This window comes from Lissotriton vulgaris, chromosome 7 (assembly GCF_964263255.1).
Source record: "Lissotriton vulgaris chromosome 7, aLisVul1.2, whole genome shotgun sequence".
NCBI lineage: Eukaryota > Metazoa > Chordata > Amphibia > Caudata > Salamandridae > Lissotriton > Lissotriton vulgaris.
The window spans coordinates 915,669,438-915,690,960 of NC_141695.1; the positions used below are offsets into that span (position 1 = coordinate 915,669,438).

Below are 21,523 nucleotides of genomic sequence, written 5' to 3' on the forward strand. Positions count from 1 at the left end.
CGCACACGGAACAAAAACAACACAAAATCTAGTCACATTCTAGGAGAAGCACGCGCGCATAAGACAGACCGTAGCAACCACCCCGCGAGGCAAACAAAACTCGGCAACATGCTCACATACCAGCAAACAATAAATCAAGCGGGCGACGCATTCTAAAACTACGGAAAAAACAACCTGCTGTTAACTTACAATTCAAACCTGGAGGAGTCGGGGATGTCCTAGGCAACAACCCGAAAAGGCAACAGCTGGCTTGTGTATCTAAACAGGTACCGCCTACAATTGCTTTTCTAAAACGGACTTCACTTCAGCTGCAATTCACTTTGACAGCAACAAGAGCAGGCTTCTAACTGCGTGCCTCTACGCATCAGACGTAAGTCCTTGATGCGACAGGAGCACAGAGGGTGTCACTGGAGGCAGGGCAACCCGCGAAGGGGTGTAAACTTGGAAAACCCACTGCAGACCTCGCCAGGAAAGGGGGCGAGGGCTACAGTACCCCTCCCTGAACAATGATGCGTCCCCGAGAAGCCGGAGCTCCGGGGGGAATGAGGAGGGCATCTCTGCAGCTGTGACCTCCACAGGGGGACACGTTTGAAAACGAGGTATGCACAAGTGCATCAGTGTGCATCCCCGGGGGCATAATCAGCCCTTGTGCAACCGGTGCATCGCAGACTGCTGCCCCTCTAGCATGGCGGTCTTCGGTTGTCCTTACTTGCACGAGGACCATTCCACTCTCGCTGTGCCACAGGTGGACACTCAGCGGGGGGTGGTCTTGGGTTCACAGGGCTTTTCTCTTCTCTGCAGCACCTCAGTTTAAAGAGTGGAACTTGACTTCTATCCCCGTCAGGCCCTGGCCCCACCTCGGCCTCCATAACCACCCTAAAGAGTTTCTATTTGCCTACCTTTCCTGCACCTGCCTCAAACCCCTGCAACTTATTTAACTGTTCTGTTATTTCCTTCACTACTTGTCATAGACATCTGATTTAAGCTTCCCACAATGCTCCACTGTTCTGCCCCAAGTAAGGGGTCATTGAGGGAGATATTTCCATCCAAGCCCACCTCCTCATTCCCTGCACCTGGACCCGTTCTCCCATCACTCCTGGTCCTTTTCCTATTTTCCTGACCGACTCATATTTGACATGACCTTGAAGTGGAATAAAGTAATCTACAGGAAACCCGGCACCTAGCACATATGCTTAATTCTCTTGCCTCACAGCCCCTGCCTGGTCTCCAGCTGGTTTCGTGGCCTTGCTCCTGTTTCCTAGTGTTTGCTTCAAGCCACCTTCATGCACTGTTTTGGCCCCAACAGTGGACCTCCAAGTAGAAAGCTCAGGTTAGCCGTGCAGCTAACACAACGGAAACACGGATGAGAAAGAACAGCATGCATGTTCACATACTCACTCGTGGGTTAGATGTCAAATCGCATGGGAAGAAAAAAACTGGAAATGCAGGCCTGGCCAGGAACACGTAATCTCCAGGGCATGCGGTTATTCACCACTGACTTCACTAGTCAGCCAAACAGGGGATTAACTGCCGGTGCACAGGTCACAGTGCAGCCCGGTTTAACATAATGCACAAAAGGGCAGACAATATTGGCTTGACACAACCCTGGATTCGTTATTGAAAACGGGGTGCAACTGGCATCCACAAGACATGCTCATCTACGACTTGTTAGCCGGACCGAACTTATCTGTGCGGTGCAGACTGGCGTTGTCCTGCACATGGTGAGTTTAACTAGGAACATGTGTCACAAACTCCTCGTCAGAGGTAGTAAGCCCTATAAACATGCAAATTAAACACGCAATAATTGTTCCTGGTCACAACAACTCTACGCATTTGTGAAAAAGAGAACATTCTTCTACAACTATGTGGAGATTTGATTCTGAGGACCTCATGGGATAAGACAACTGGAGTGATCTTCAGGGAGGAGGCTTTGTTTTATTTCCAGTGGAATGCATGAGAAGCTCAAGGGAAAGGGGCAGGGCTCCTGGCACTCCAGAGAATGCGGCTACACAGCGGTGCCACCAAGGTCTCTTCGATGGCATCTAGCTGTGTGAGAATGAACCAACTACTGCCCCCTCTGAGGCAAGCACAAGGTGTGCATCAAGAACTGGCAAGAGAGTCCAGCCCTCGGTTGAAAATATAAAGCTCAAATGACAGAAAGACATATGCACCCAAAAGTGGTACCAACCTTGTACATAAAGATGGTAGGTACCGCCCAACACAAACTGACTCCTCGTCAATATACTCCAGGCATAATCTCACCTACTTGATGAGAGTTCGGACAGCTACAAAGTACTGCACCGAAACACCTCCCACAGAGGCAACACGTCCAACTCACTCCATCCATACACAGTTAAATGCTAGTGCCTGTCACTCCTGGTCACTACACTTCCCCACAGCAGCCAAGACCACAGAAATACTTCCCACACAGGCCATACTATAAACCCACAGTCTTGGGACCACCACACTCCACAAAGTAGCAATATACATCTCCGCCAAACGAATTTTGGCACTACGTCATTGGTATGAATTATTATGTAAATGCAACTACAGTACAGTAACTTAAAAATTCAAATTGAAGGAGCCGAAGAGAAGGCATCCATCCGCGTATGTGCCCTCGCTCACCGAAAACTGATCCACAATGAAGTCAAAAGTGGTTGAGGAAGGTTTGCGACCCACCAATGTTTACCATTTATATGATGCTTTTTGGCATCATATAGCCTCAACGCACTACGGTGGCACAGGAGAGACGAAAAGAAGCCAAGAAGAGGAAAAAAGAAGGTAACAGAGGAAGTGAGGGATGATACAAATGAGGGAATACAAATAAAGTTAAATGCAGTGCAATCCGCTCTGTGAATAATCCATGTTTTATAGCCCCCTAGTGTACATGTTGGGATTTCGCTAATGTCGGAGGTGCTCTTTAGTGCAGGTTCTGAGCAGTATAAATTACTTCACCGTGAGTCATTAAACAAAGCTCCGTGGAGCCATCCTTGTGGACATCAGCTGTGCACCCCAAAATATGGGCACCAAAAAGGCGGGGTGATGCGAAGATTCACTGAGGAGAAGTGCTCAGAAAAGGCTTATACCCAAGTGCGCCAGGGTATCAAACCCAGAGGCAGTTAGATTTAAAATCGCATGAAATAGTGCTCAGGCTTACTTATGTTATGCACGCTCAGCTTTTTCCAGGTAGGGGAGCTGAGTTAGTTTAAGTGATGTGCCCAGGGTCACACGATTTGGCCACATGGGAATCCAATGCTAACGCTCAGGTATTAATGATTAGAACTTGTGTACTCCATAATGAAACAAACTTAAATCTGTGTCATGTCTACAGCTAAGGGAGTAACCACTCCCCCAACCAACATGCCTCCCTTTCTACATACACCCCAGTTTACAGCATTAACAGGCAAGCAAGAACTACACAATGTAGGGAGCTTTTAAACTCAAACAAACCCCGATGGGGAAATCCAACAAAAGAGGGGAGTGCCATAAATGTGCTTTCACGTGAACATAGTAACAATGAACGTGTTATGGAGAGGCGGGGGCATGGGGTGGCCATTGTGGTGTGTCAGATCCAGACACTACTTTACAGCAGGTACAGTCTGAATTCATCAGACTGTAGAGTGTTCACTATATATACACACCTGCAATATGACTGGCGAAGCACCCCAGGTTTCTCATGTACAAGGCGTCTTACTGCACTACTTTTGGGGTCAAGCTTACCAGACAGCGTAAGCTGCCAGGTTGCTAAGACTTATTAAGGGCTTACCAAGAACTTACAGATGCTTAAAGCCTGCCCATTAGTTACATTTGGTTGGCTTTACTGTCACTCTCGTTTGGCTGCTTCCTATTAGATGGCTTGTTTGTCAATCCTGTGGCTGTCCCTCCCATGAAACATAGCCACTTTACCATCACTATGCCATGATTGGCTAATTTCTATTGTGCCTTTGCTCACTTTTATGGAACTACTTTTATCTTATTGTTTAAGCATTCAATGGAAGTGCAAATGTTTTCCACAGTCTCCCTCCTGTGCTTTCTCCCCCAGCTGTCTCTGCCTACTTTTGTTCTCTCAGGCCTGAGTAGTTTTGCCTCCACGGCTCCACATTGCTCTTTCACTGATGACCTCTATCTCTTGTTGCTTCTCCCCAACCAGCTTCACATCTTGCTCATTCATTTTTTTTAATACGATTTGGCGCTACATTTTAAAACACGTTCACTCTACTTTTTTTATTTAACGAGTCATCTTGGAACAATGGATTAAAAAATTAAAAAATCCTTTTTTAGGCGCGCACACACGCATGTTGAACAAATGTACAAGCGTAAAAAAACCTGGTGTCATACTGTTTTTTTAATACTCATAATGCATAGCAGTCACAATGCTGAACAGCAGGTCTGACATCATATTAGTAAAGCCTATAGGTCTATTGGCAAGACCTATTGGCTTTGCCATTGCTGGTTTCTTTGCTCAAGCATGGACTTTTACAGTTCTCCCTCTCTCATGTGCTTCTCCCCTCCCCATCCAAATGCCCCCCCCCATCTTTACCCTGGTATGGTTAGCTCACTCATGTGGTTGAACCTCAAAAAAACTCCCTCCTCCTGCCAAGTGTTGCTTGTTCACTCCTATGCTTCTCCTCCCTCAAGTGCTGCTTTTCCCCCTCCTCCCAACCTCGCCCTGTAGCTTCCTCTCACCCACTCCTCTTGCCCAGCACAACCTTCTTTAATTTTGTTTTATTTATTTTGGGAGATGATAAGATAGCAAATAGCTACCCGCCCTCCAACTAAAACAGTGCTTCCAAACTTTCATTTTAACAGATCCATGTTGGATCACGGAATTACACACAAACAATGGTGATGGCGTGATTTTGTTGGAATGTATGCGGTGTACGAGTATTGACGCATGCCTGTGCAGGTCATCGCTGATATGCATCCCTACAAAAAGGAAGCTGCCGTATCATTGCATCTTATTCCTTTTCTTTGCATTGTTTTTCAGTTTTGGTCGTGCTGTTCAGCATTAGCTATACAAAAGGGGGTGGTGATGGACGGAGCATCTGAATCAATCAAACACTCACACCCAGTCAAAAGATCTGGGTTTAATCCATCACCGTTCTTTAGCCCACTCTGCCACCCCAGTTCAGACATGGCTATATGCAAATCAGTCTGACCCTGTGCCTCATGGGAACAGTCCAGCCCTAACTGCCAAGCCATGTCTTCCCTGGACTGGAAACAAGCTTCCTAGGCATGGTTTCGGGCATTACAGCAGTCTTCAGCCCGGCTTGCTTGAATCCAGTGGCAAAGTGAGCAAGGGACTCACGTCTGAGCATACCCTCCCAAACTTGTGGCGGCCAAAAGCGGTACAAAAGGGGGTGGTGATGGACTGAGCATCTGAATCAAACACTCACACCAAGTCAAAAGATCTGGGTTTAATCCATCGCCGTTCTTTAGCCCACTCTGCCACCCCACGGTCCAGGGAAGACATGGCTTGGCAGTTAGGGCTGGACTGTTCCCATCACCACCCCCTTTTGTACCGTACAGCATTAGCTAAACACATAGGCAAAGCCAATAGGTTCAAAAGGCTGGGGCATATTGACTGTGCCAATGCTTGTTTAGTGCTAACAATGTAGCAAGACAGATTTTGGTTAGAAGTCTTCCTTGTAACGCTTCTGTCACAGTGCTGTGAAAGACAGTGGCCAGACTCACGTACAGCCGGGTCCACCTTACTTCAGCGCCAACCAACCATCTTCCAAGCACCAAAGAAGTGCACAGCTTTAAAGGAGTCACCTTGAAGCACCGGTTGGTGGCATTTCTGACCAGCACTGCCAACTCCCTGCATACAGACAGGACGAGTCAGCATAGGACAGCGCCTGCCTTATTTTATTTAAACTTTTTTTACAACACTGAATATATTCCCCTTATTGTACTACCGATAATGTCAAAGGAACTTCTATTGTGCATGTACATGTCGGAAATTTCAGCCCTTCAACCATGTCCTCCAGGTACCGAAAAATCTCTTTCCTGGAGCACTTCCCAAAGGCAGGTGCCTCTGTGGCACTGACAGGGCACTCATCAGGGCGCCACACACGCGGTACCCATGGGAGAGAAAGCACAACTCTAGCCATGGACAGCCGGGCAGACAAGATTTAGGAAAGCATCCGTCCATGTCACAAGCTCCCTCTCGGGCCTTGTGCTTCCAGAAGAGACGAAAGCACCTGAGCCGAGGGCTCCTGAACTGCAGCCTTGTAGAAAGGGCAGCACCCTCTGCCTCACAACTGGCGCAGAGCACCACTGCTGAACAGAGCGAACAGCAGCGAAATAAACTGTGTAATGACAGTGAACTCGCATCCCCCTTCTTCAGCCAGCACACCCACAAAACATTCATATAGAGCTCGTGTGCTCTCCCTCACTCCAATACTCGCTTTGGGACAGAGGCACCTCTGTGGGCATCACACCCAAAAACAACATGCTTCCCTCACATGCCACACTGCAGTGTAACATTCTACCAGCCGAGCACACCCTACAGTGCAGTGTCCCAGCAGCCTGCTAATGCGCTTCCGTGTCTGATCAGGGTCGGGCCACTACATCGTACAATACTTACCAAAAAAAACATGATAGGTACGAGACATTCCTCAATATTTCAGTAATTAATGTAGGACCTCAGTTACGTAGCGTTGTTTACCATTCGCAGGTAGCTTACCAGAAGTTAAAACCCTGCGCCTGGATGCTGGTTCCTTGAACCACACCTCACACTCCCAGGTACCTTCTGGAGACAGTTGTATGCAACAGAAATGTGACGCTCACTCCGGCACAGCCAAAGCGATTTAATGTTACCCCTTACGCGGTGTTCACACATATCCCCCGAATGACCGTCCCAAGCCCCCAGTGAGACGCAGAGAATCGCTCTTCATGTACACACAACTCATCAGATGGTCGTCTTAGGACAATGTTCTGACACAGGTACCAATATTACTGCATTCAGCCAATGGTATCCATCTAACGGCCATTGGACAATCCTCCATACCAAGCTACTACAGGGAAGTGCGGTTGCATCCCTGAGGCCCTGTCATTCCAGACAGTAGGATGGGCTTAAAGCAGGCGCCAACCTTCTCTGGGCCGCCACTGCTGGCTTGACACTATGAGTCCGAACCACAAACGGAATGGGCGCTGGAGAGGCCCAGTGAGAACAGGGAGCGTCAGCAGCAACACCCAGACCCTCCCCGAATTACAAGGAAGAATCAACAGGATATCTACCTGGGGCACGTGACGCAACAGGTCCGGTGCGATTGTCCCCTCCTGTCCAGGGGGGCCGACCCAGCTGGGTCATGTCACTTATCAGGCAAGAGCCTGAAAATGGAGTCATGCTGGGGACGGCCCCACTCTGAGCCATGAACAGGCTGCTCTCGCGTTGTTCTCTTAAGGCTGTTAGTGGAGATCTACAGGTCACAGAGAGAGAGATGGCCGATCAGGAGGTGGAGACACCGTCTGGGATTAAAGGATAACTTAACTTGACTGACCAATCCCCCATTGACTGTTTGGGTTGGCTTGGAAGCCTGTTGGCATCTCCAAAGACCGACAGTGTGACCAGTCCAAAGATACACAATTACCAGTCACCTCCTCGACGCCCGCAGGGAGCATGAATTGGACCACAACCAAGCACAAAGGACACAAGCATTAATAGTGTGTACGGAAGGTCAGGCCGCTGAATTCTCAGCACCTGCGGAGGGCACGCAACAGGCGTTCTCAGGAGAAGGAGAGGACACCTACAACATGCATAAATGAAAGGCTGGGCATCTGAGTGAGCAGGGCCATCTGAGGGAGCGGGCCGCTGATCTCAGGCCCGGAGCAGCACTGACCTCACGCTGACCCCAGGTGGGCCATGGCTGGCAGTGCACTGGCCGGAAGCTGCCGCCCGCCCCCCGTTGATCCGCCGAGCTGATCACACGTTTAATTAGAAAAAGAAATATCAGACGAGCCTCGGGATCCTGTGGAGAAGACAGCGACGCAACCGCAGCGCATCAAAGGCGCGCTGGGGAAATTCAATTTTCAGACACTGTAAGAAGTGCGGATGGGGTGGAGGCTCGGGCTCGTCGGGGAGGGGCAGCTGCTGGGGGTCGGGAGAAGCGGTGCCCTCAGCAGACAAGGACAGGGGTCCGATGAGCAGCACGCCAGGTGCACGTGCCAGGACACCCCCCCAGTCGTTCACGTGTACAGTACTGCAGTAAGCAGGGGTGCTGCTGCACATGCCAGTGTCAGAACCAGTGCCCGAGCTGGGCAGGTACTGCCCGGTACTACTTTAATTTGAATGGGAGTACCTGCATTTACTTCCCAGGCCTGCTGCAATACATTAGAATGCAGAGTACCGGCACTTCAAGAGGAAGCAGGTACTCTAAATAGCGAGTTATTTCACTTCTATATTTCCATTTAAAGAACTGATCAGAACTAGCAGTACTGTATAGGTCAACCGGCCAGTACGGAACAACCCCTACAAGACTGGCATATGCATCAAGGTATGGCCGGACACATAGGGAGGGCAGGCACCTATACACTTCAACAGCACAACTCCCACACCATGCCACGCGCAGACTCATCACTGACATGGCGCCCGCACGGTCATGGGGCCGTCTGTCTGAAAGAGAAACTATCCGCCCTTCTCCCAGAGGGACAGCTTGCCCCCCCATGCCGAGGTCAGAGATGTACGCGGTGTGGGTTGCAGTGAGTAGTTCAGCCTTCCACATCTAGCTACATAGGTTCAAACCTAGATTCGGGGCGGCCACTCTCAGCGCCCGGTGTGACGTCAGCTCTACATTCAACGCCCGGTGTGACGTCAGCACTACATTCAGCGCCCGGTGTGACGTCAGCACTACATTGTTCGAGGCCGAGTTCAGCATTAGCCCACTCTGAGCCAGAGGCGGGCCACAGGCCTAGTGAAGTTAGAGTGCGTCTAGGATCTCTTTGTGTGACGTGCAACGCATAGGTTGTAAAGTGAACAGCTTTCAAGTTGGATACATGGACTCATATTAAGGCTGAGAGTTAGCAATATCCATCATTACAGCGCCACGAAGCACCAAAACTACAGAAGCAAGCGCCAAACAAAAATATATTACTTTCACTCCCAAAACGCCCAATTATATAATCTACGGAGATGTATTCGCCTGGTTCTCAGGAAAGTTTAAAGTATACTCAGGACCGCTGGTGTTATGCTTTTATGCATTGGCTTTTTTTGCATAATTAAGGATTTGCCACATATTCCATCATCTGCTGCATATACTGCAGACTTTCGAAAAAAAATGTAGCTCAATCATCAAAAGTTACAAAAAACATGGTAAACAGTTTGCACGCAGAGAAAAGCCCTTCCCAAAAAGTTTAACTGATCATCTTTGTAACCTATTTGTGTACATTGTTGCTAAACTGCCATTAATGAGGTGCAGTCCTTGTCCAGGTAGTATTATGTGTAAACATTACAAAGTACGTCATACCATAAAAAGTGCCACCTATACCACATAATTGGCCTTTTCATGTGGCACAATTTAGTAAATACCGCATAATTCCAGTGGCCCTGCTCATATCCTGTAATCCCAACAGTGTGAGAAGAGCCCTGCTTGTGCATTCATGCAGGTGCACAGAAGGGCACCGTCAAATTCAAACCACAGTGAATATGAGAAGACGAAGAGGACGCAGCCATTGGAAGAGGAGCCTCCCGCCATCCACAGTGCGCGCCTTGAAATCCACAGGAGTTTCAGAGGAGCTACATGTAGGCATGTGCATTAAACACGGGTCATGGAATAGGCCAGAGGGCAGGGGTGCACGCAAGTGTGGCAGGAACGGGCATCATAAAACCAGAAACAGTGTGTGCCCAGGCACCGTGGGCAAAAAGACTCCAGAATGCAATGGTGCCCGGCTGCAGCCTTCACTGGTGATACTCTGCAGGCCAAATGCCTCAAACCACTATTAGCGCTCAAACAAAAAACTGACAAGAAAAACAAGATAGTTCCCAGAACGCCTTGGTTACTGCATTCGGGACATTTAACTCACTGCGTAATTAACGCACAACAAAAAGCGACAGTGAGCAGGCCAGACTGTAAACTCCCCTGGAGGGGGGCTACCTGTGGAGGGGGTGAATGCAGCGTCCTTCCCTTTGTTCCCTCCGTTTCAAGAGATCTGACCCCGCCCTCCCTGCGCCCCACTCCATCCTGTCCTGAGAGGACCCCCTTCTGTGGCCTGTTGAACGTCATTGTTGTGTCTGTTTGCCGAGACTGTTCTCAAAGGCGCGCTAGAAATCCCTTCATGTGGGGGGAGGGAGTGAAAGCGCAAACACGGCAGTCGCCACTCACTCTGCTGTGCAGGCCACGCCACAACTGTACTACCAGCCAGGGGCCTGCCCTCGCCACGCCCTGCGCCTTGGAATCCCTAAAGGAAGGGCGCATTCCCTGGACGGGCTCCGCGTACGAGGGAGGAGAGGGTGGTGACAGGGCTTCAGAATAAAATGAATTAATGCTGGGCGGGGCTCAGGCCGCGAGCAGAGGCCCGGGAGTATCTATCGCAGGATAGTTATCGCGACAGCATCAAAGACAGATGCGGCTAGCCTGAAATGTCACGGTCATTGGATTTCATGAGGAGGGCTGCTGGACCGAAGTCAGATGTATATATCGAATCATCACGGACAGCTCCTGCTATCCATGTTACAATATAAAATGAGTTATCCGTTGGGATCAACTATTAGCCGCCTAAACGCCAGAGCTCGTCCTTGGGGATAAAACAAAAAGCATTCGATGTAAAAACTTACAGATCGGGGAAGATACAGAAAAATAAACAGGTTAAAACATATACGCAAAAAAAAAAAAAAAACAGGGGCAGGGACTGAGGCTGAGGCAAGCTGACGCCGGAAACCGTCTGATCACCTCAGGGGTGCTTTTATAAGAGGTGTCATTACTTAGTTCAGTTATAGGCATTTCGTTGACCCCTGGTGGATGCAAGGCCGACTCTGACCTCACACGGGCTCAATGCAACGCGTGCCCGAGCGCGCCAACCGGGCTTGAAGGCCTAATGCACGATCACGGAATCGGAGCAGAGACGGCGGGTGTGGCGCCCTCTACAGCAGCATGTTGTTATTGCGAGTAGGCGCCCAGCGGGAGCTCACAGGACAAATCCTGTGAGCTGCGGCTCAGTGAATGGGCAGGGCTGTAGTAGCGGGTAGCGCCACGGACAGGATACACAGATCGGGTGCGGACAATTTAAAGGCGAAGACAAGGCGGCCGGTGGCCTCTCTGGGTGTTAACCTTGGAGACGCATCAACACAGCTGTACATACAGGGCAATAACATTAAAAAAATATGTTTTTCTCCAGCGCCTTGAGAGACCAGGAATCTCACAGGCCTGAGCAACAATTGACACCTTTCCTATACACGGCCTTGACATGGCCGTGTGAGAGCAGAGGGCGGCTTTACTGCCCAGCTGGAAGGAGGGGGTGGGGGGGCCTGGGTCGAACCACTTGCAGCAGATGGGGTGTCACTAGCAAAGGGGTATGGAGAAGGGGCGATATTACAATAGACTGGAGGTTCCGAAAGGCAGAGGAGAAAAAAGAGCGGGAGGGGCAGAGTCATCCAGGAGACACTACCCCCACGACAATGGCTAACCCAGCGCTAGATGGCGCTAAACATGGCATGGGACTGATCAACCCTTCAAAGCAGTGGTCTTCAAACTATTTTACAGTAGCGCCTGCCCCGCCCCAGTGGGAAAATCATAGCCCCCCCCCCCAGATTTTTTCACAATTACTCTCTTAAAAGTATTTAGTGTGTGGATGGGGATTTTGAAGAATATTTGGCGTCCCCCCCCCCTCCCTCTTTGACACATATTCCCAGCTAGGATATAAATGACAAAAGTAGTTCGGGATGGCCAATTACAGAGCATAATGCTAGTTGTGGATAGAGCTGGGACACTCAAAGTAGGGGGGCTGCATGTGGCCCTATTGACCTTTAATTGTGGCCCCCTGGTGACCCGCCGCACTGGGCTGTTGTTCACTTGACAGAGCAGGAACATTCAGGCAGCTGTGAAGCAGGCGCACTTCATTTGAAGGTTAACGGAAAGAAGCAAAGAATGATTTCCAGGCAACTTATCTTTGGCATGCATCTGCTTTGCCTCCCCCTAGCCCAACTTTCAACACCCGACCCTCCCCTGCTGGCATTGGTACGGCCCTAGGGAAGCTACAGACCACACCCGACCCTCACTTGTTGGCATTGGTACTGCGCTAGGGAAGCTACAGACCACACTTTGTGGCCCCCAGGGATTGTGAGTACACATGGGCTAGAGCCGGCAGCCCCCTTCCCCCCGCGTTTGAAGGGATGCCTCTGCTGTTCAGCCTTGGAGGCTGTGCACCTTGACAGCACTGTTGCTTCGGTCTTCACTGTCACTCACATGGTGTCGTCCAATGTATGAAACGGCTTCATGCCACCATGCCAGATTTATTGGTCCACCGCTACTACTTTCCAGGTTAATGTTCATATTTTCTGTAACCTCAGTCCTTCCCATTTCCACCCCCCCAACCATTGTATTCTCTCCATGTCCTTATGCGCTCAAGATGTTGTTTTGCTTTGACGGCTCCACGATGTGTGTGCGGGCCTTGGGTCCCCGTTGTGTAAGTGTGTGTGTCCTTGTGCCTGCTCTGGCCTCTCCTTTATGCTGATTCCCCATCGAGTCCACTCTCGAGCGTACTCCCAGTGTAAGATTCCGTGTCCATTCAGGCTGTTGCGTTCAACCGCATTAACCGTACCGCATTACTTATGCGGCATGTGTGCTCGGTAAGTGCTTATTTATTGTCCGATCCATATTCAATACATGCGTGATTGCAAGTTTTAGTGCGAGCAATGCACAGAGCCCAGAAGCCTGGCTGGGTGGAGTCGGTGCTACATATGACAAATGCACTCAGCAGAGCCGAGGTGTAACTGATCTCACGCCACTCTCGCCCCTTCCAGAGGTGTGGGCCTCACTGTCAAACACCAGCGCACCTCTGTGCAGTCTGTCTCGGGGGAGTAATGAGGCATCGGCGACACGTTAATTACATCCGTCAAATAAGCAATATTTCTGATTTTGTCGCTACATGATGTTTTTGCAAAATGTTGCTTTGCGTAATTTCTTGGAGGCTTTTTAAGCGAGTGAGCATCTCCCAATTAAAGCGGGAAGCGCGCAGGTCTCCGCGGTGAGACCTCTCACTGAGGTGTGCTGTTAAGTGTCCCACAGGCAGGAATATGGCAACAACAAAACAAATACACGCAACACCAACCACAGGGGACCACCTACCACAAACCTCCCCATCCAAAATAAAAACTAAGGTTGGAGCTACGGATCTTGCGAGACAAAACCATGCGCTAAACAAATCCCAAGACAGACTTCTTGGCACGTCTGCAGCGTGTTGCATCTCTCTCTCTACCTCATCCTGCGACACAGCTTAGTGACACCATGGGTTGGGAAAATATGGCGCCTGGAAAAACAAACCGGCACTAAGGAGCTACATGCCCGCCTGAATTCTGCAAATGTTGCACGCGTGGTTACCGCGGCTTCTTACAGAGTAATAAATACATTGAAATCAAGAGTGTGCGTTACGACAGGCATAAGCAGCCTCTAGGCGCTGTCTTTTGCACGGACGCGCTGTATGAACCCTTACAGTTAAAATGAACACCAGCTGCTGTATGTATGCTGTATACCAGAGGCTCACAGTCCAGAAGCATGCAATGACAAATGTACCTTGTGTAGGTGTGATATGAATGCATGCGTCCCTCGTCATGCGCTCCATAGGCTTAAGCCACACTGGCAAAGATGTTTAAAATTATAGTCAATAAAGTGGACTTGTGAGCCTCAAACCTACAATATCATCACTTTGTAACCTTCAACAATACTTATGTAAATAAACAAACTGTTAACCTACTAAACATTTAGCAGTTGGTTTTGTCCATCGCCGTGTCGATTGCATTTTACTTCAAAGTACACCACCATATTATCCAACACCCCCTCCACCCCCCTCCCACCAAAACAAAACAAAAAAAAACAGGCCATGCATGCCCCTCCCTTTTCCATTCCTCGTAAAAACACATATAAAGGAAGACTGCATTTTTGAAAGAAAAAAGGCAAAGGCGTACAGCGAGATAAGGATTACACAGTGGAATATCGTTAATCACACAGCCTTGCGGTGCCTTACAAAGAAATAAATTATTCTTTCCGACAATTTGTTCTGCTGCCGCAGAAAACACACAATCCTTTTCCGCGCGCATTGGATGTGTGTGTGCAAATCACAATTCTGCAGGCTATTTAAATATTCATATTATCTCTAGTATTTAGGTACCAGGGGACTATCAGCGCGTGGCAAGCGCTCTATAAGAGGTCAGTTTTAATACAGCATTATTTTATTGGACGGGTACATAGAAAGGTACACGATGCTCCCTATGACAAGCTGCATGGACGGCTCCCCAGCGAAGTCAGTGAAAGTATGGGTGGGACGCCGTCCGGGGAGACTGCCCCCGTGACAAGCAGGCGCCGCTTCCTGCCCAGTTCGAACCCCCCTGAGACATTGAGGGGGCCCGAGGGTGGCGTATGCGTCCTGCTCGGACGAACCAGGTCAGCGCACTCGGCCCCCTCCCCCGCCAGGTCCGGCTCCTGAGTGGGATCCGAGCCTCCGCTGCCTGACCAGAGTGGCACAGCAGGGGCGCGCGCCTGAACCCCGCCACGAGTAGAGTCCAGCAGCACAGAGGCTGCCTCATCGCTGCCGCCTGCACGGCAGCCCTCGGTGCTGGCTCTCCTCCAAGGCCTCGGCACGGAGGCTGCCGAGCCACTCACACAGCACCCCTGTACCGAGGACGCCTGGGCCGTGCACCTCATCCATGTACCGATGGCGCAGGGGAACCGTGCAGCTCACCCCCTGCACCAAGGGAAGCCGTGCAGCTCACACCCTGCACCGTGGGCTGAGCAGCTCATCTCGGGTGCAAAGGAGCCGTGCAGCTCAGCAAATGCACCGAGAGGGCAGGGGAGCTGTGCAAGTCACCCCCTGCACCGAGGGAGCTGAGGTGCCATGCAGCTCACTCAGCGACGAGGACGCACGGGAGCCGTGCAGTTGATCCCCAGCATGAGGGAGCTGGGTGCTGTGTAGCTCAGAGCCTGCACCGTGGGCGCAGCTCACCCCCTGCATCGAGGCACACGGCGTCACCACTGCACGGGGAGCGGAGCTCGTGGTTTAAAACGAGGTACCCAACTTCGCAGCCCTACGGAGGGCGCTGGAGTCATGCCCCTCACACTGTACTGAGGGCACATGGGTGCCATGCAGGTACGCTGCACTGAAGGCGCAGTGGAGCGCTGCAAGGCAGACCCCACAGAGCCGTGCAGCAAACACTGCGCACCGAGGGGTCCACTTTCACAGCTCGTAGGAAGGTGCAGTGGAGCAGCTCGTACACTGCACCCAGCTATACCACCCCATTCCAGACGCGGGCACCCACCGTGTGCCACACGTGTACATGGGCAGACCACGGCACCGCCCCAGGTATGGAGCCCGTGCGCGGCGCAGATCACACACTGCATCACCCACGGAGAGCGCCGGCTCTCGTCGTGCCACACACTCCCCGGTTCGGCACCTCGGACGTGCAGGCAGAGCCGCCTCACAGGCACCAGCTGCAGTGCATGTAGCAAGAGAAGGGGGTCGCTCCCTTCCGCCGTGCACCTGTCTCTACGTCAGTGCAAGTGGCGCGCCATCGCAGCCTCTTCCCATCTCTGCACGCAGCCAGGACCCGAGCGGTGTCCATGCGGGGCGGGGGGCAGCCGGCACTGCAGCGCCCCGCTCTGCTCTCGGCACTGACACAGCCGTGATTTAACACCGCGCACCGAAGCACATATTGGCAATGCCAGATTATCCCAAACAGTACAATTAGGCGCCGATTCTGTAATTCTTTACTACAGCCGCTGAAGTATGATTTATTTCGGGGGGGGGGGGGGGGGTGCTTTTATCCTCGGCAGTAGGACGAATGTACAAAATAATCCGTCAGGTTTCTCTGAAAATGAGCAGCGGCCTCCCAGAGCCGCCTTCCTGCGCGGAGGGACTACATTTCAGGACGCGTGAGTGTGCGCGCCAAGACTGGTCATTTAATACAGCACCAGATGCAGGACAGAACCACCCCAATATGAAACCAGTCAATGTATTATTCTGTCCAGCTGCGTTTGCGCACAACAGGCAAAGGTGCATCTCTTGGCGCTTAAGTTTATAGATGGAATTAATGTAATGCCATACCCAGCAGAAGAACGCCCCTACGAGGCAGGCATTACACCCACGGGGCACAGGGCAGCAGCTGGCGGCTCAGAATACACACGCCACTGCTCGACCGACGGCCACACACAACCTGCCAGAGAGGGGCCATGCCCCCCCCCCCCCCCCGGAGATTGGGCCTGAAAACAGAAGGGGGGGGGGGGCATAGCGCTCCCCAGAACATGCCCGTAGTCTACGGTGGAAATGTGGAAACCTGCTCTGTGCCGCAGAGCGCGTAATATGGAGGGAGCTCCCTCCCCACAGCAATGGAAATCTGAGTATGTAAGAGACATGGGCCTCGCTCTCAGAGACCGCCGGCACTCACCATACCCCTCGAGCCCCCACCACACGCGCGAGCATCCCGAGAGGCCAGAGAGGGACACACAGCAACTAGCGGAGGCACTGAGGACCGGAAACGAGGGGGCCCCGAGGGCCGGAAACGAGGGGGCCCCCGAGGGACTCTTCATTACATGTGTGGACACCAAGGTGCAGCACCCCACTCAGCACGCATAGGAAACGACGGAGTCTGCAGAATAAAGAGCTTTGCGTCACAGCTGGGGAACCAAGGCGTATGGGAAATAACTAAGGAACTCCTCGCACGCAGAGAACAGAGAATGGCAAGTGACACTGCTTGGAGCCCCACTGCATGCTGGAAATAGCTCGTTCCTCAGCCACAGCTTGCAGAGAGCTCGCAGAGTGCGTGAAATAATGTGGTCCCTACCCACAGCAGAACAGTTTATGGAATGAGAGGCGCCGGAGCTTGGGAGCCCGGGGTGTGGTTGATAATGAACCCCTCGCCCACAGCAGGCAGGGCAGGAGAAGCGCCACAGCTGGGGAACCACAATGAGCTCCTCCTCCACAGCAGGCAAAGCATAAGACATTGGAAGTGCCACAGCTGGGAAGCCCCAGATTGTGCGAAATAATGGGGGTTAAACCCACAGTAGACAGAGTTGAGGAACCCACAGAGTGTAGGATTGAATGAGCTCGACACCCACAGAATGTTGAAAAGAGGGAATGAGATGCCCCACAGTTTGTTGGAAATGACGAGCCCCTCACATACAGAGGGACAACATAGGGAGCGATAAACGCCACAGCTGGGGAACCACAGCATGTGGGCAATAGTGAGCTCCTCGCCCAGAGCAGGCAGCAGCCAGGGAAAGGAAGTGCCACGTCTGGGAGCCCTCAGTATGTGGAGAAAATTAGGTCCCCGACCACAGCAGTTTATGAAATGTAACAGCATGTGGGGGAAATGAGCTATTCGCATACAGCAGGCAGGGTATAGGGAGTGAGAAGCGCCACAGCTGGGGAACCACAGCGTGTGGGAAATAATGAGCTCCTCTCATACAGCAGGCAGGGTATAGGGAGTGGGAAGCGCCACAGCTGGGGAACCACAGCGTGTGGGAAATAATGAGCTTCTCTCATACAGCAGGCAGGGTATAGGGAGTGAGAAGCGCCACAGCTGGGGAACCACAGCGTGTGGGAAATAATGAGCTCCTCTCATACAGCAGGCAGGGTATAGGGAGTGAGAAGCGCCACAGCTGGGGAACCACAGCGTGTGGGAAATAATGAGCTTCTCTCATACAGCAGGCAGGGTATAGGGAGTGAGAAGCGCCACAGCTGGGGAACCACAGCGTGTGGGAAATAATGAGCTCCTCTCATACAGCAGGCAGGGTATAGGGAGTGGGAAGCGCGACAGCTGGGGAACCACAGCGTGTGGGAAATAATGAGCTCTTCTCACACAGCAGGCAGGGTATAGGGAATGGGAAGCGCCACAGCATGTTGGAAGTAATGAGCTGCTGGCATAGAGCAGGCAGAAAACAGGGAAGGAGAAGCGCCACAGCTGGGGAACCACAGCATGGGGAAATAGTGAGCTCCTCACCCAGGGCTGGCTCAAGCTAAGGAGTGGGAAATGCAACACCTGGGAGCCCTCAGAGTGTAAAATAATAGGGTCCAGAACCACAGCAGACAGTTTATAAAATGGTAAATGCCACAGCATGTGGGAAATGATGAGTTCTATGCATACAGCAGATAGGCTATAGGGAGCGAGAAGTGGCACAGCTGGGGAACCACAGCATGTGGGAAATAATGAGCTCTTCGCATGCAGCAGGTAGAGTATAGGGCGCAAGCACCACAGCTGGGCAGCCAGTGTGAGATAATGAGGTCCCCGCCCACAGCAGGCAGAGCATGGGGAAGGGGGGGCACCACCGCCTGGAAATCTCAGTGCGAGACACCACTGCGCACCCCAAGACGCCCAAGGAAGCCATCTCTGATATGGGGCACCCCAACCCCAGTGGACAGAACATAAACGAGGGACCTCACGACAGGCATGGAAACTAAAACATTTATGACACAAGTGGCTTCCCAGGGAATGTAGTGTGTGGGCTATATTAACTGAAGGAACTGATTGCAAGAAATAACCAGATGCCATCATCTGAAGCACCAGCCAGGAAAGGCGAAAGGTTCAGAAATGAAGGACGGCGTGGGAAAATGAGGTGTTCAACGGAAACGTTTTGTGGGGGACACGGCGCAGACATTGAAAGAAACAGAATGGGAGACGGCCAACGCGGCCCTCTAACTACCACGCCCTCTTCCCGCCTTGGGTTAGCGGGGCTGCCCATCTACAGGTAGGCAGGGGGCACCAGAGACAGTGGCAGAGTCCCCGCCCTTTCAGGCGGTAGGAGTGGACAGAGACCCCCTCCCCTAAGAAGACCCGGTGGGTTTGACTCAGTTACGACCCCGAGACCCCTGCGGTGCGTGCTTTTCAAAGCACCCCAGGCATGAGTCAGAAGGAGTGGACACGAGATAGACCCCCAATAAAGAGAAGTGGAGGGGACGAGATGTGGCGTTACTCCGCCTGGACTGGCTGGGCAATAGCCCTGTGTACGTGCTCGCGGGTGTAACGCGAAGATTTACGGGGTTATGCAACAGGCAGGCACCCCTACCCTTCCCTCTACAGCGCTGCGAGCATACATTCGTCCTTGCAGCACTAAGTATAGGCAAACGACACCCGAAAATGAACAACTGCGTGTACATCAACAGTTAACCCTAGTTCCTGGCGGAGGCGCCCCATCCCCTGGTGCAGCGCCCAGCAATCTGGGGGCGCACTGAACCCCTATAATCGATGTGCTTTATCATTCAAACTGCAGAGGAGGAAGGGGGCTTTTCTCCCTTGCGCTAGGGTCCCTGGCATACTGGCTAGGCGACTGGTTCCTGGGCGACACCGAGAACACGGACAGCTCGTGCACAGCGCCTGTGCTGGAGCCTGCACACACAGCTCCTCGGAAGCAATGGGGCGATGCCAGTCACCCCTGAACGACTGCGTAATAGCGCCTGATTTCTGTTGCGCCCGTGCAGCGCTAGATAGATGCGCATCATTTGACTTTAACCCGCTTTGATAGGAGAGTAAACCCATTGGGCATACTGAGCAGAGCGCACCTCTGCACCCCCCCCCCCCCCCCCCCCCCGATATCCAGCACGGCGCAACGTAATGCAGCGAGAAACGCTCAAGGGACATTCCCAGAATTGTGCCTTTACCTGGGAGGGGGCATAGTCCTGCACGGACCCCATCTGACCACGGCTAGGGGCGGCCAGGAGAAAAAGGAGGGACCCATTCCTATAGCACCCCAAGAAAGCCCAACATCGAGGTTCCATGAGCCCAGTGTGTGTTTGGGGGGCCATACTGTGGGAATCAGACGTTCTGTCATCCACCACTCGAGGGGAGGAAAGAGGAACAGGGTTCATGTGGCATCACTGTTCGCTGGATACAGGGGTCTAATATCCTCACCGGGGAGAGGCTGCGCGTTGTCGCAGGTACGTACTATAGCCCCATCAGTCCCACACGGTTTTTTTTTTTGGGGGGGGGGGGCGTCTCACACGGTTCGTGGGAATGCAGACATTTTTCAGCGGCAAATGTGGATAGGATGGGGGTGGCAGGTCGGGGATGGGAGCCAATTTGTATCCAGTGTACGCGACAGAATTGGGCGAACTCTCCCCCAAGCGTGGTCTTTCGAAGGGGGTGGGGCGAGTGCTGCTGAGGTACGGGAAGAAAAATACTTCCTGCAACCCGCAAGTCACGCTCCAGGTCAAGGTCCGGCGGCTCCCGTAGCCAGACCAATGCAGGATTGACGACACGCAAGGTGCCTCAAGCAGGCTTCCGGGCGCTTCTCTTCCTGGGGTCCGTGCCTCCTCACCTCGGACCCCATGTATCACCAACTCTGAGTGTAATAGACCCAACCCGGTCTATCCCAGAATATAAAATAGCAGCCCACCCCGCTGATTAGGCCCCGCACTTTTCGTGGGGTTACTCGCCCCCTTCACACTCATCCAAATCACAGAACTCCATTACCATCGGGGGAGGGGGGATTGGCCCGTTGCACATCCCTCGGGGGTCGGGCTCCATGCCCCCTCGCCCGTAAAGCTTCATGATCCTAAACCCCTCACACGGATTCACACTCCCACCTCCACGCGGTTCAGAGACTTAGAACGGGGGGGCTGCGGTCGTGCATTTCTCGTCCCCGCTGAGGGGCTCCATGGCTTCACCCGGGGGTCCACGGTCCCCAAGTTTCACGACCTCCGTACCCTCACGCCGGGGTCCCCGTGACGCATGCCTTTAGATGGAAATGGGGGGCTCCCATGCCTTCGAATCTGGGGGTTGCAGACCCCCCTCCGGTACCTTGAAGGGCTCCATGCGCTCACCTGGAGGGAAGGAGCCCAGATTTCCAAAATCATACGACCCCAAGATGAGTGCCCTCACCCTCTGGAGGAGCTCCTCGACCCATGCCCTCACCTCGGGGGGCTCCGTGCCCCTGTGCTCCCGGGCTGCCGCCTCCACTCTCCTCCCCGGACCTTCCCATCTCGGCGGCTCCTCTCACATCCACGGACGGCTCCCGGTCCAACCACGCACCAGCGGCTCCTCCACAGACCACGGCCCCTGGACGCGCTGCCCTGGTGTGGTGGGGGTCCTCGGCGGCCCGGCTCAGCCTCCTCCGGGCTCAGTGCGGCGCGCAGGGTGCAGTGCTCAGACTGCCAGCCTCACACGGACTGCGCTGAGAGCTGGGAAGGCGAGGGGGCGGAGCGTCGGCCGGCCTCTCCCCCCACAGCGCTCTCCTGTGCCTTCCTCCACAGCTCCAGCCTCTCTCCCGGCCGTCACTGCTGCAGCCTCCTCCGAGGTGTGCGCGCCGCTCTCCCGCCACAGCGCCCTGACTCTCCTCCCGCCGCTGCCCGGCACCTGCCGCAGCCTCTCCAACCCCGACCTCTC

The 21,523-nt window shown here is 52.7% G+C and overlaps 1 protein-coding gene across 3 annotated transcripts in view; it reads right to left on the bottom strand.

The window, feature by feature from the left end:
* PCDH1 (protocadherin 1) overlaps nt 1-21,310 on the bottom strand; it is a 257,877-nt gene extending 236,567 nt beyond the window's left edge. For all 3 annotated transcript variants that reach the window (XM_086931353.1, XM_086931351.1, XM_086931352.1), the window contains exon 1: nt 21,053-21,310. In XM_086931353.1, the coding sequence (XP_086787479.1) occupies nt 21,053-21,119 (67 nt within the window). In that variant the 5' untranslated portion in view covers nt 21,120-21,310. The remainder of the gene's footprint in view (nt 1-21,052) is intronic.
* Between the last annotated feature and the right edge of the window lie 213 nt (nt 21,311-21,523).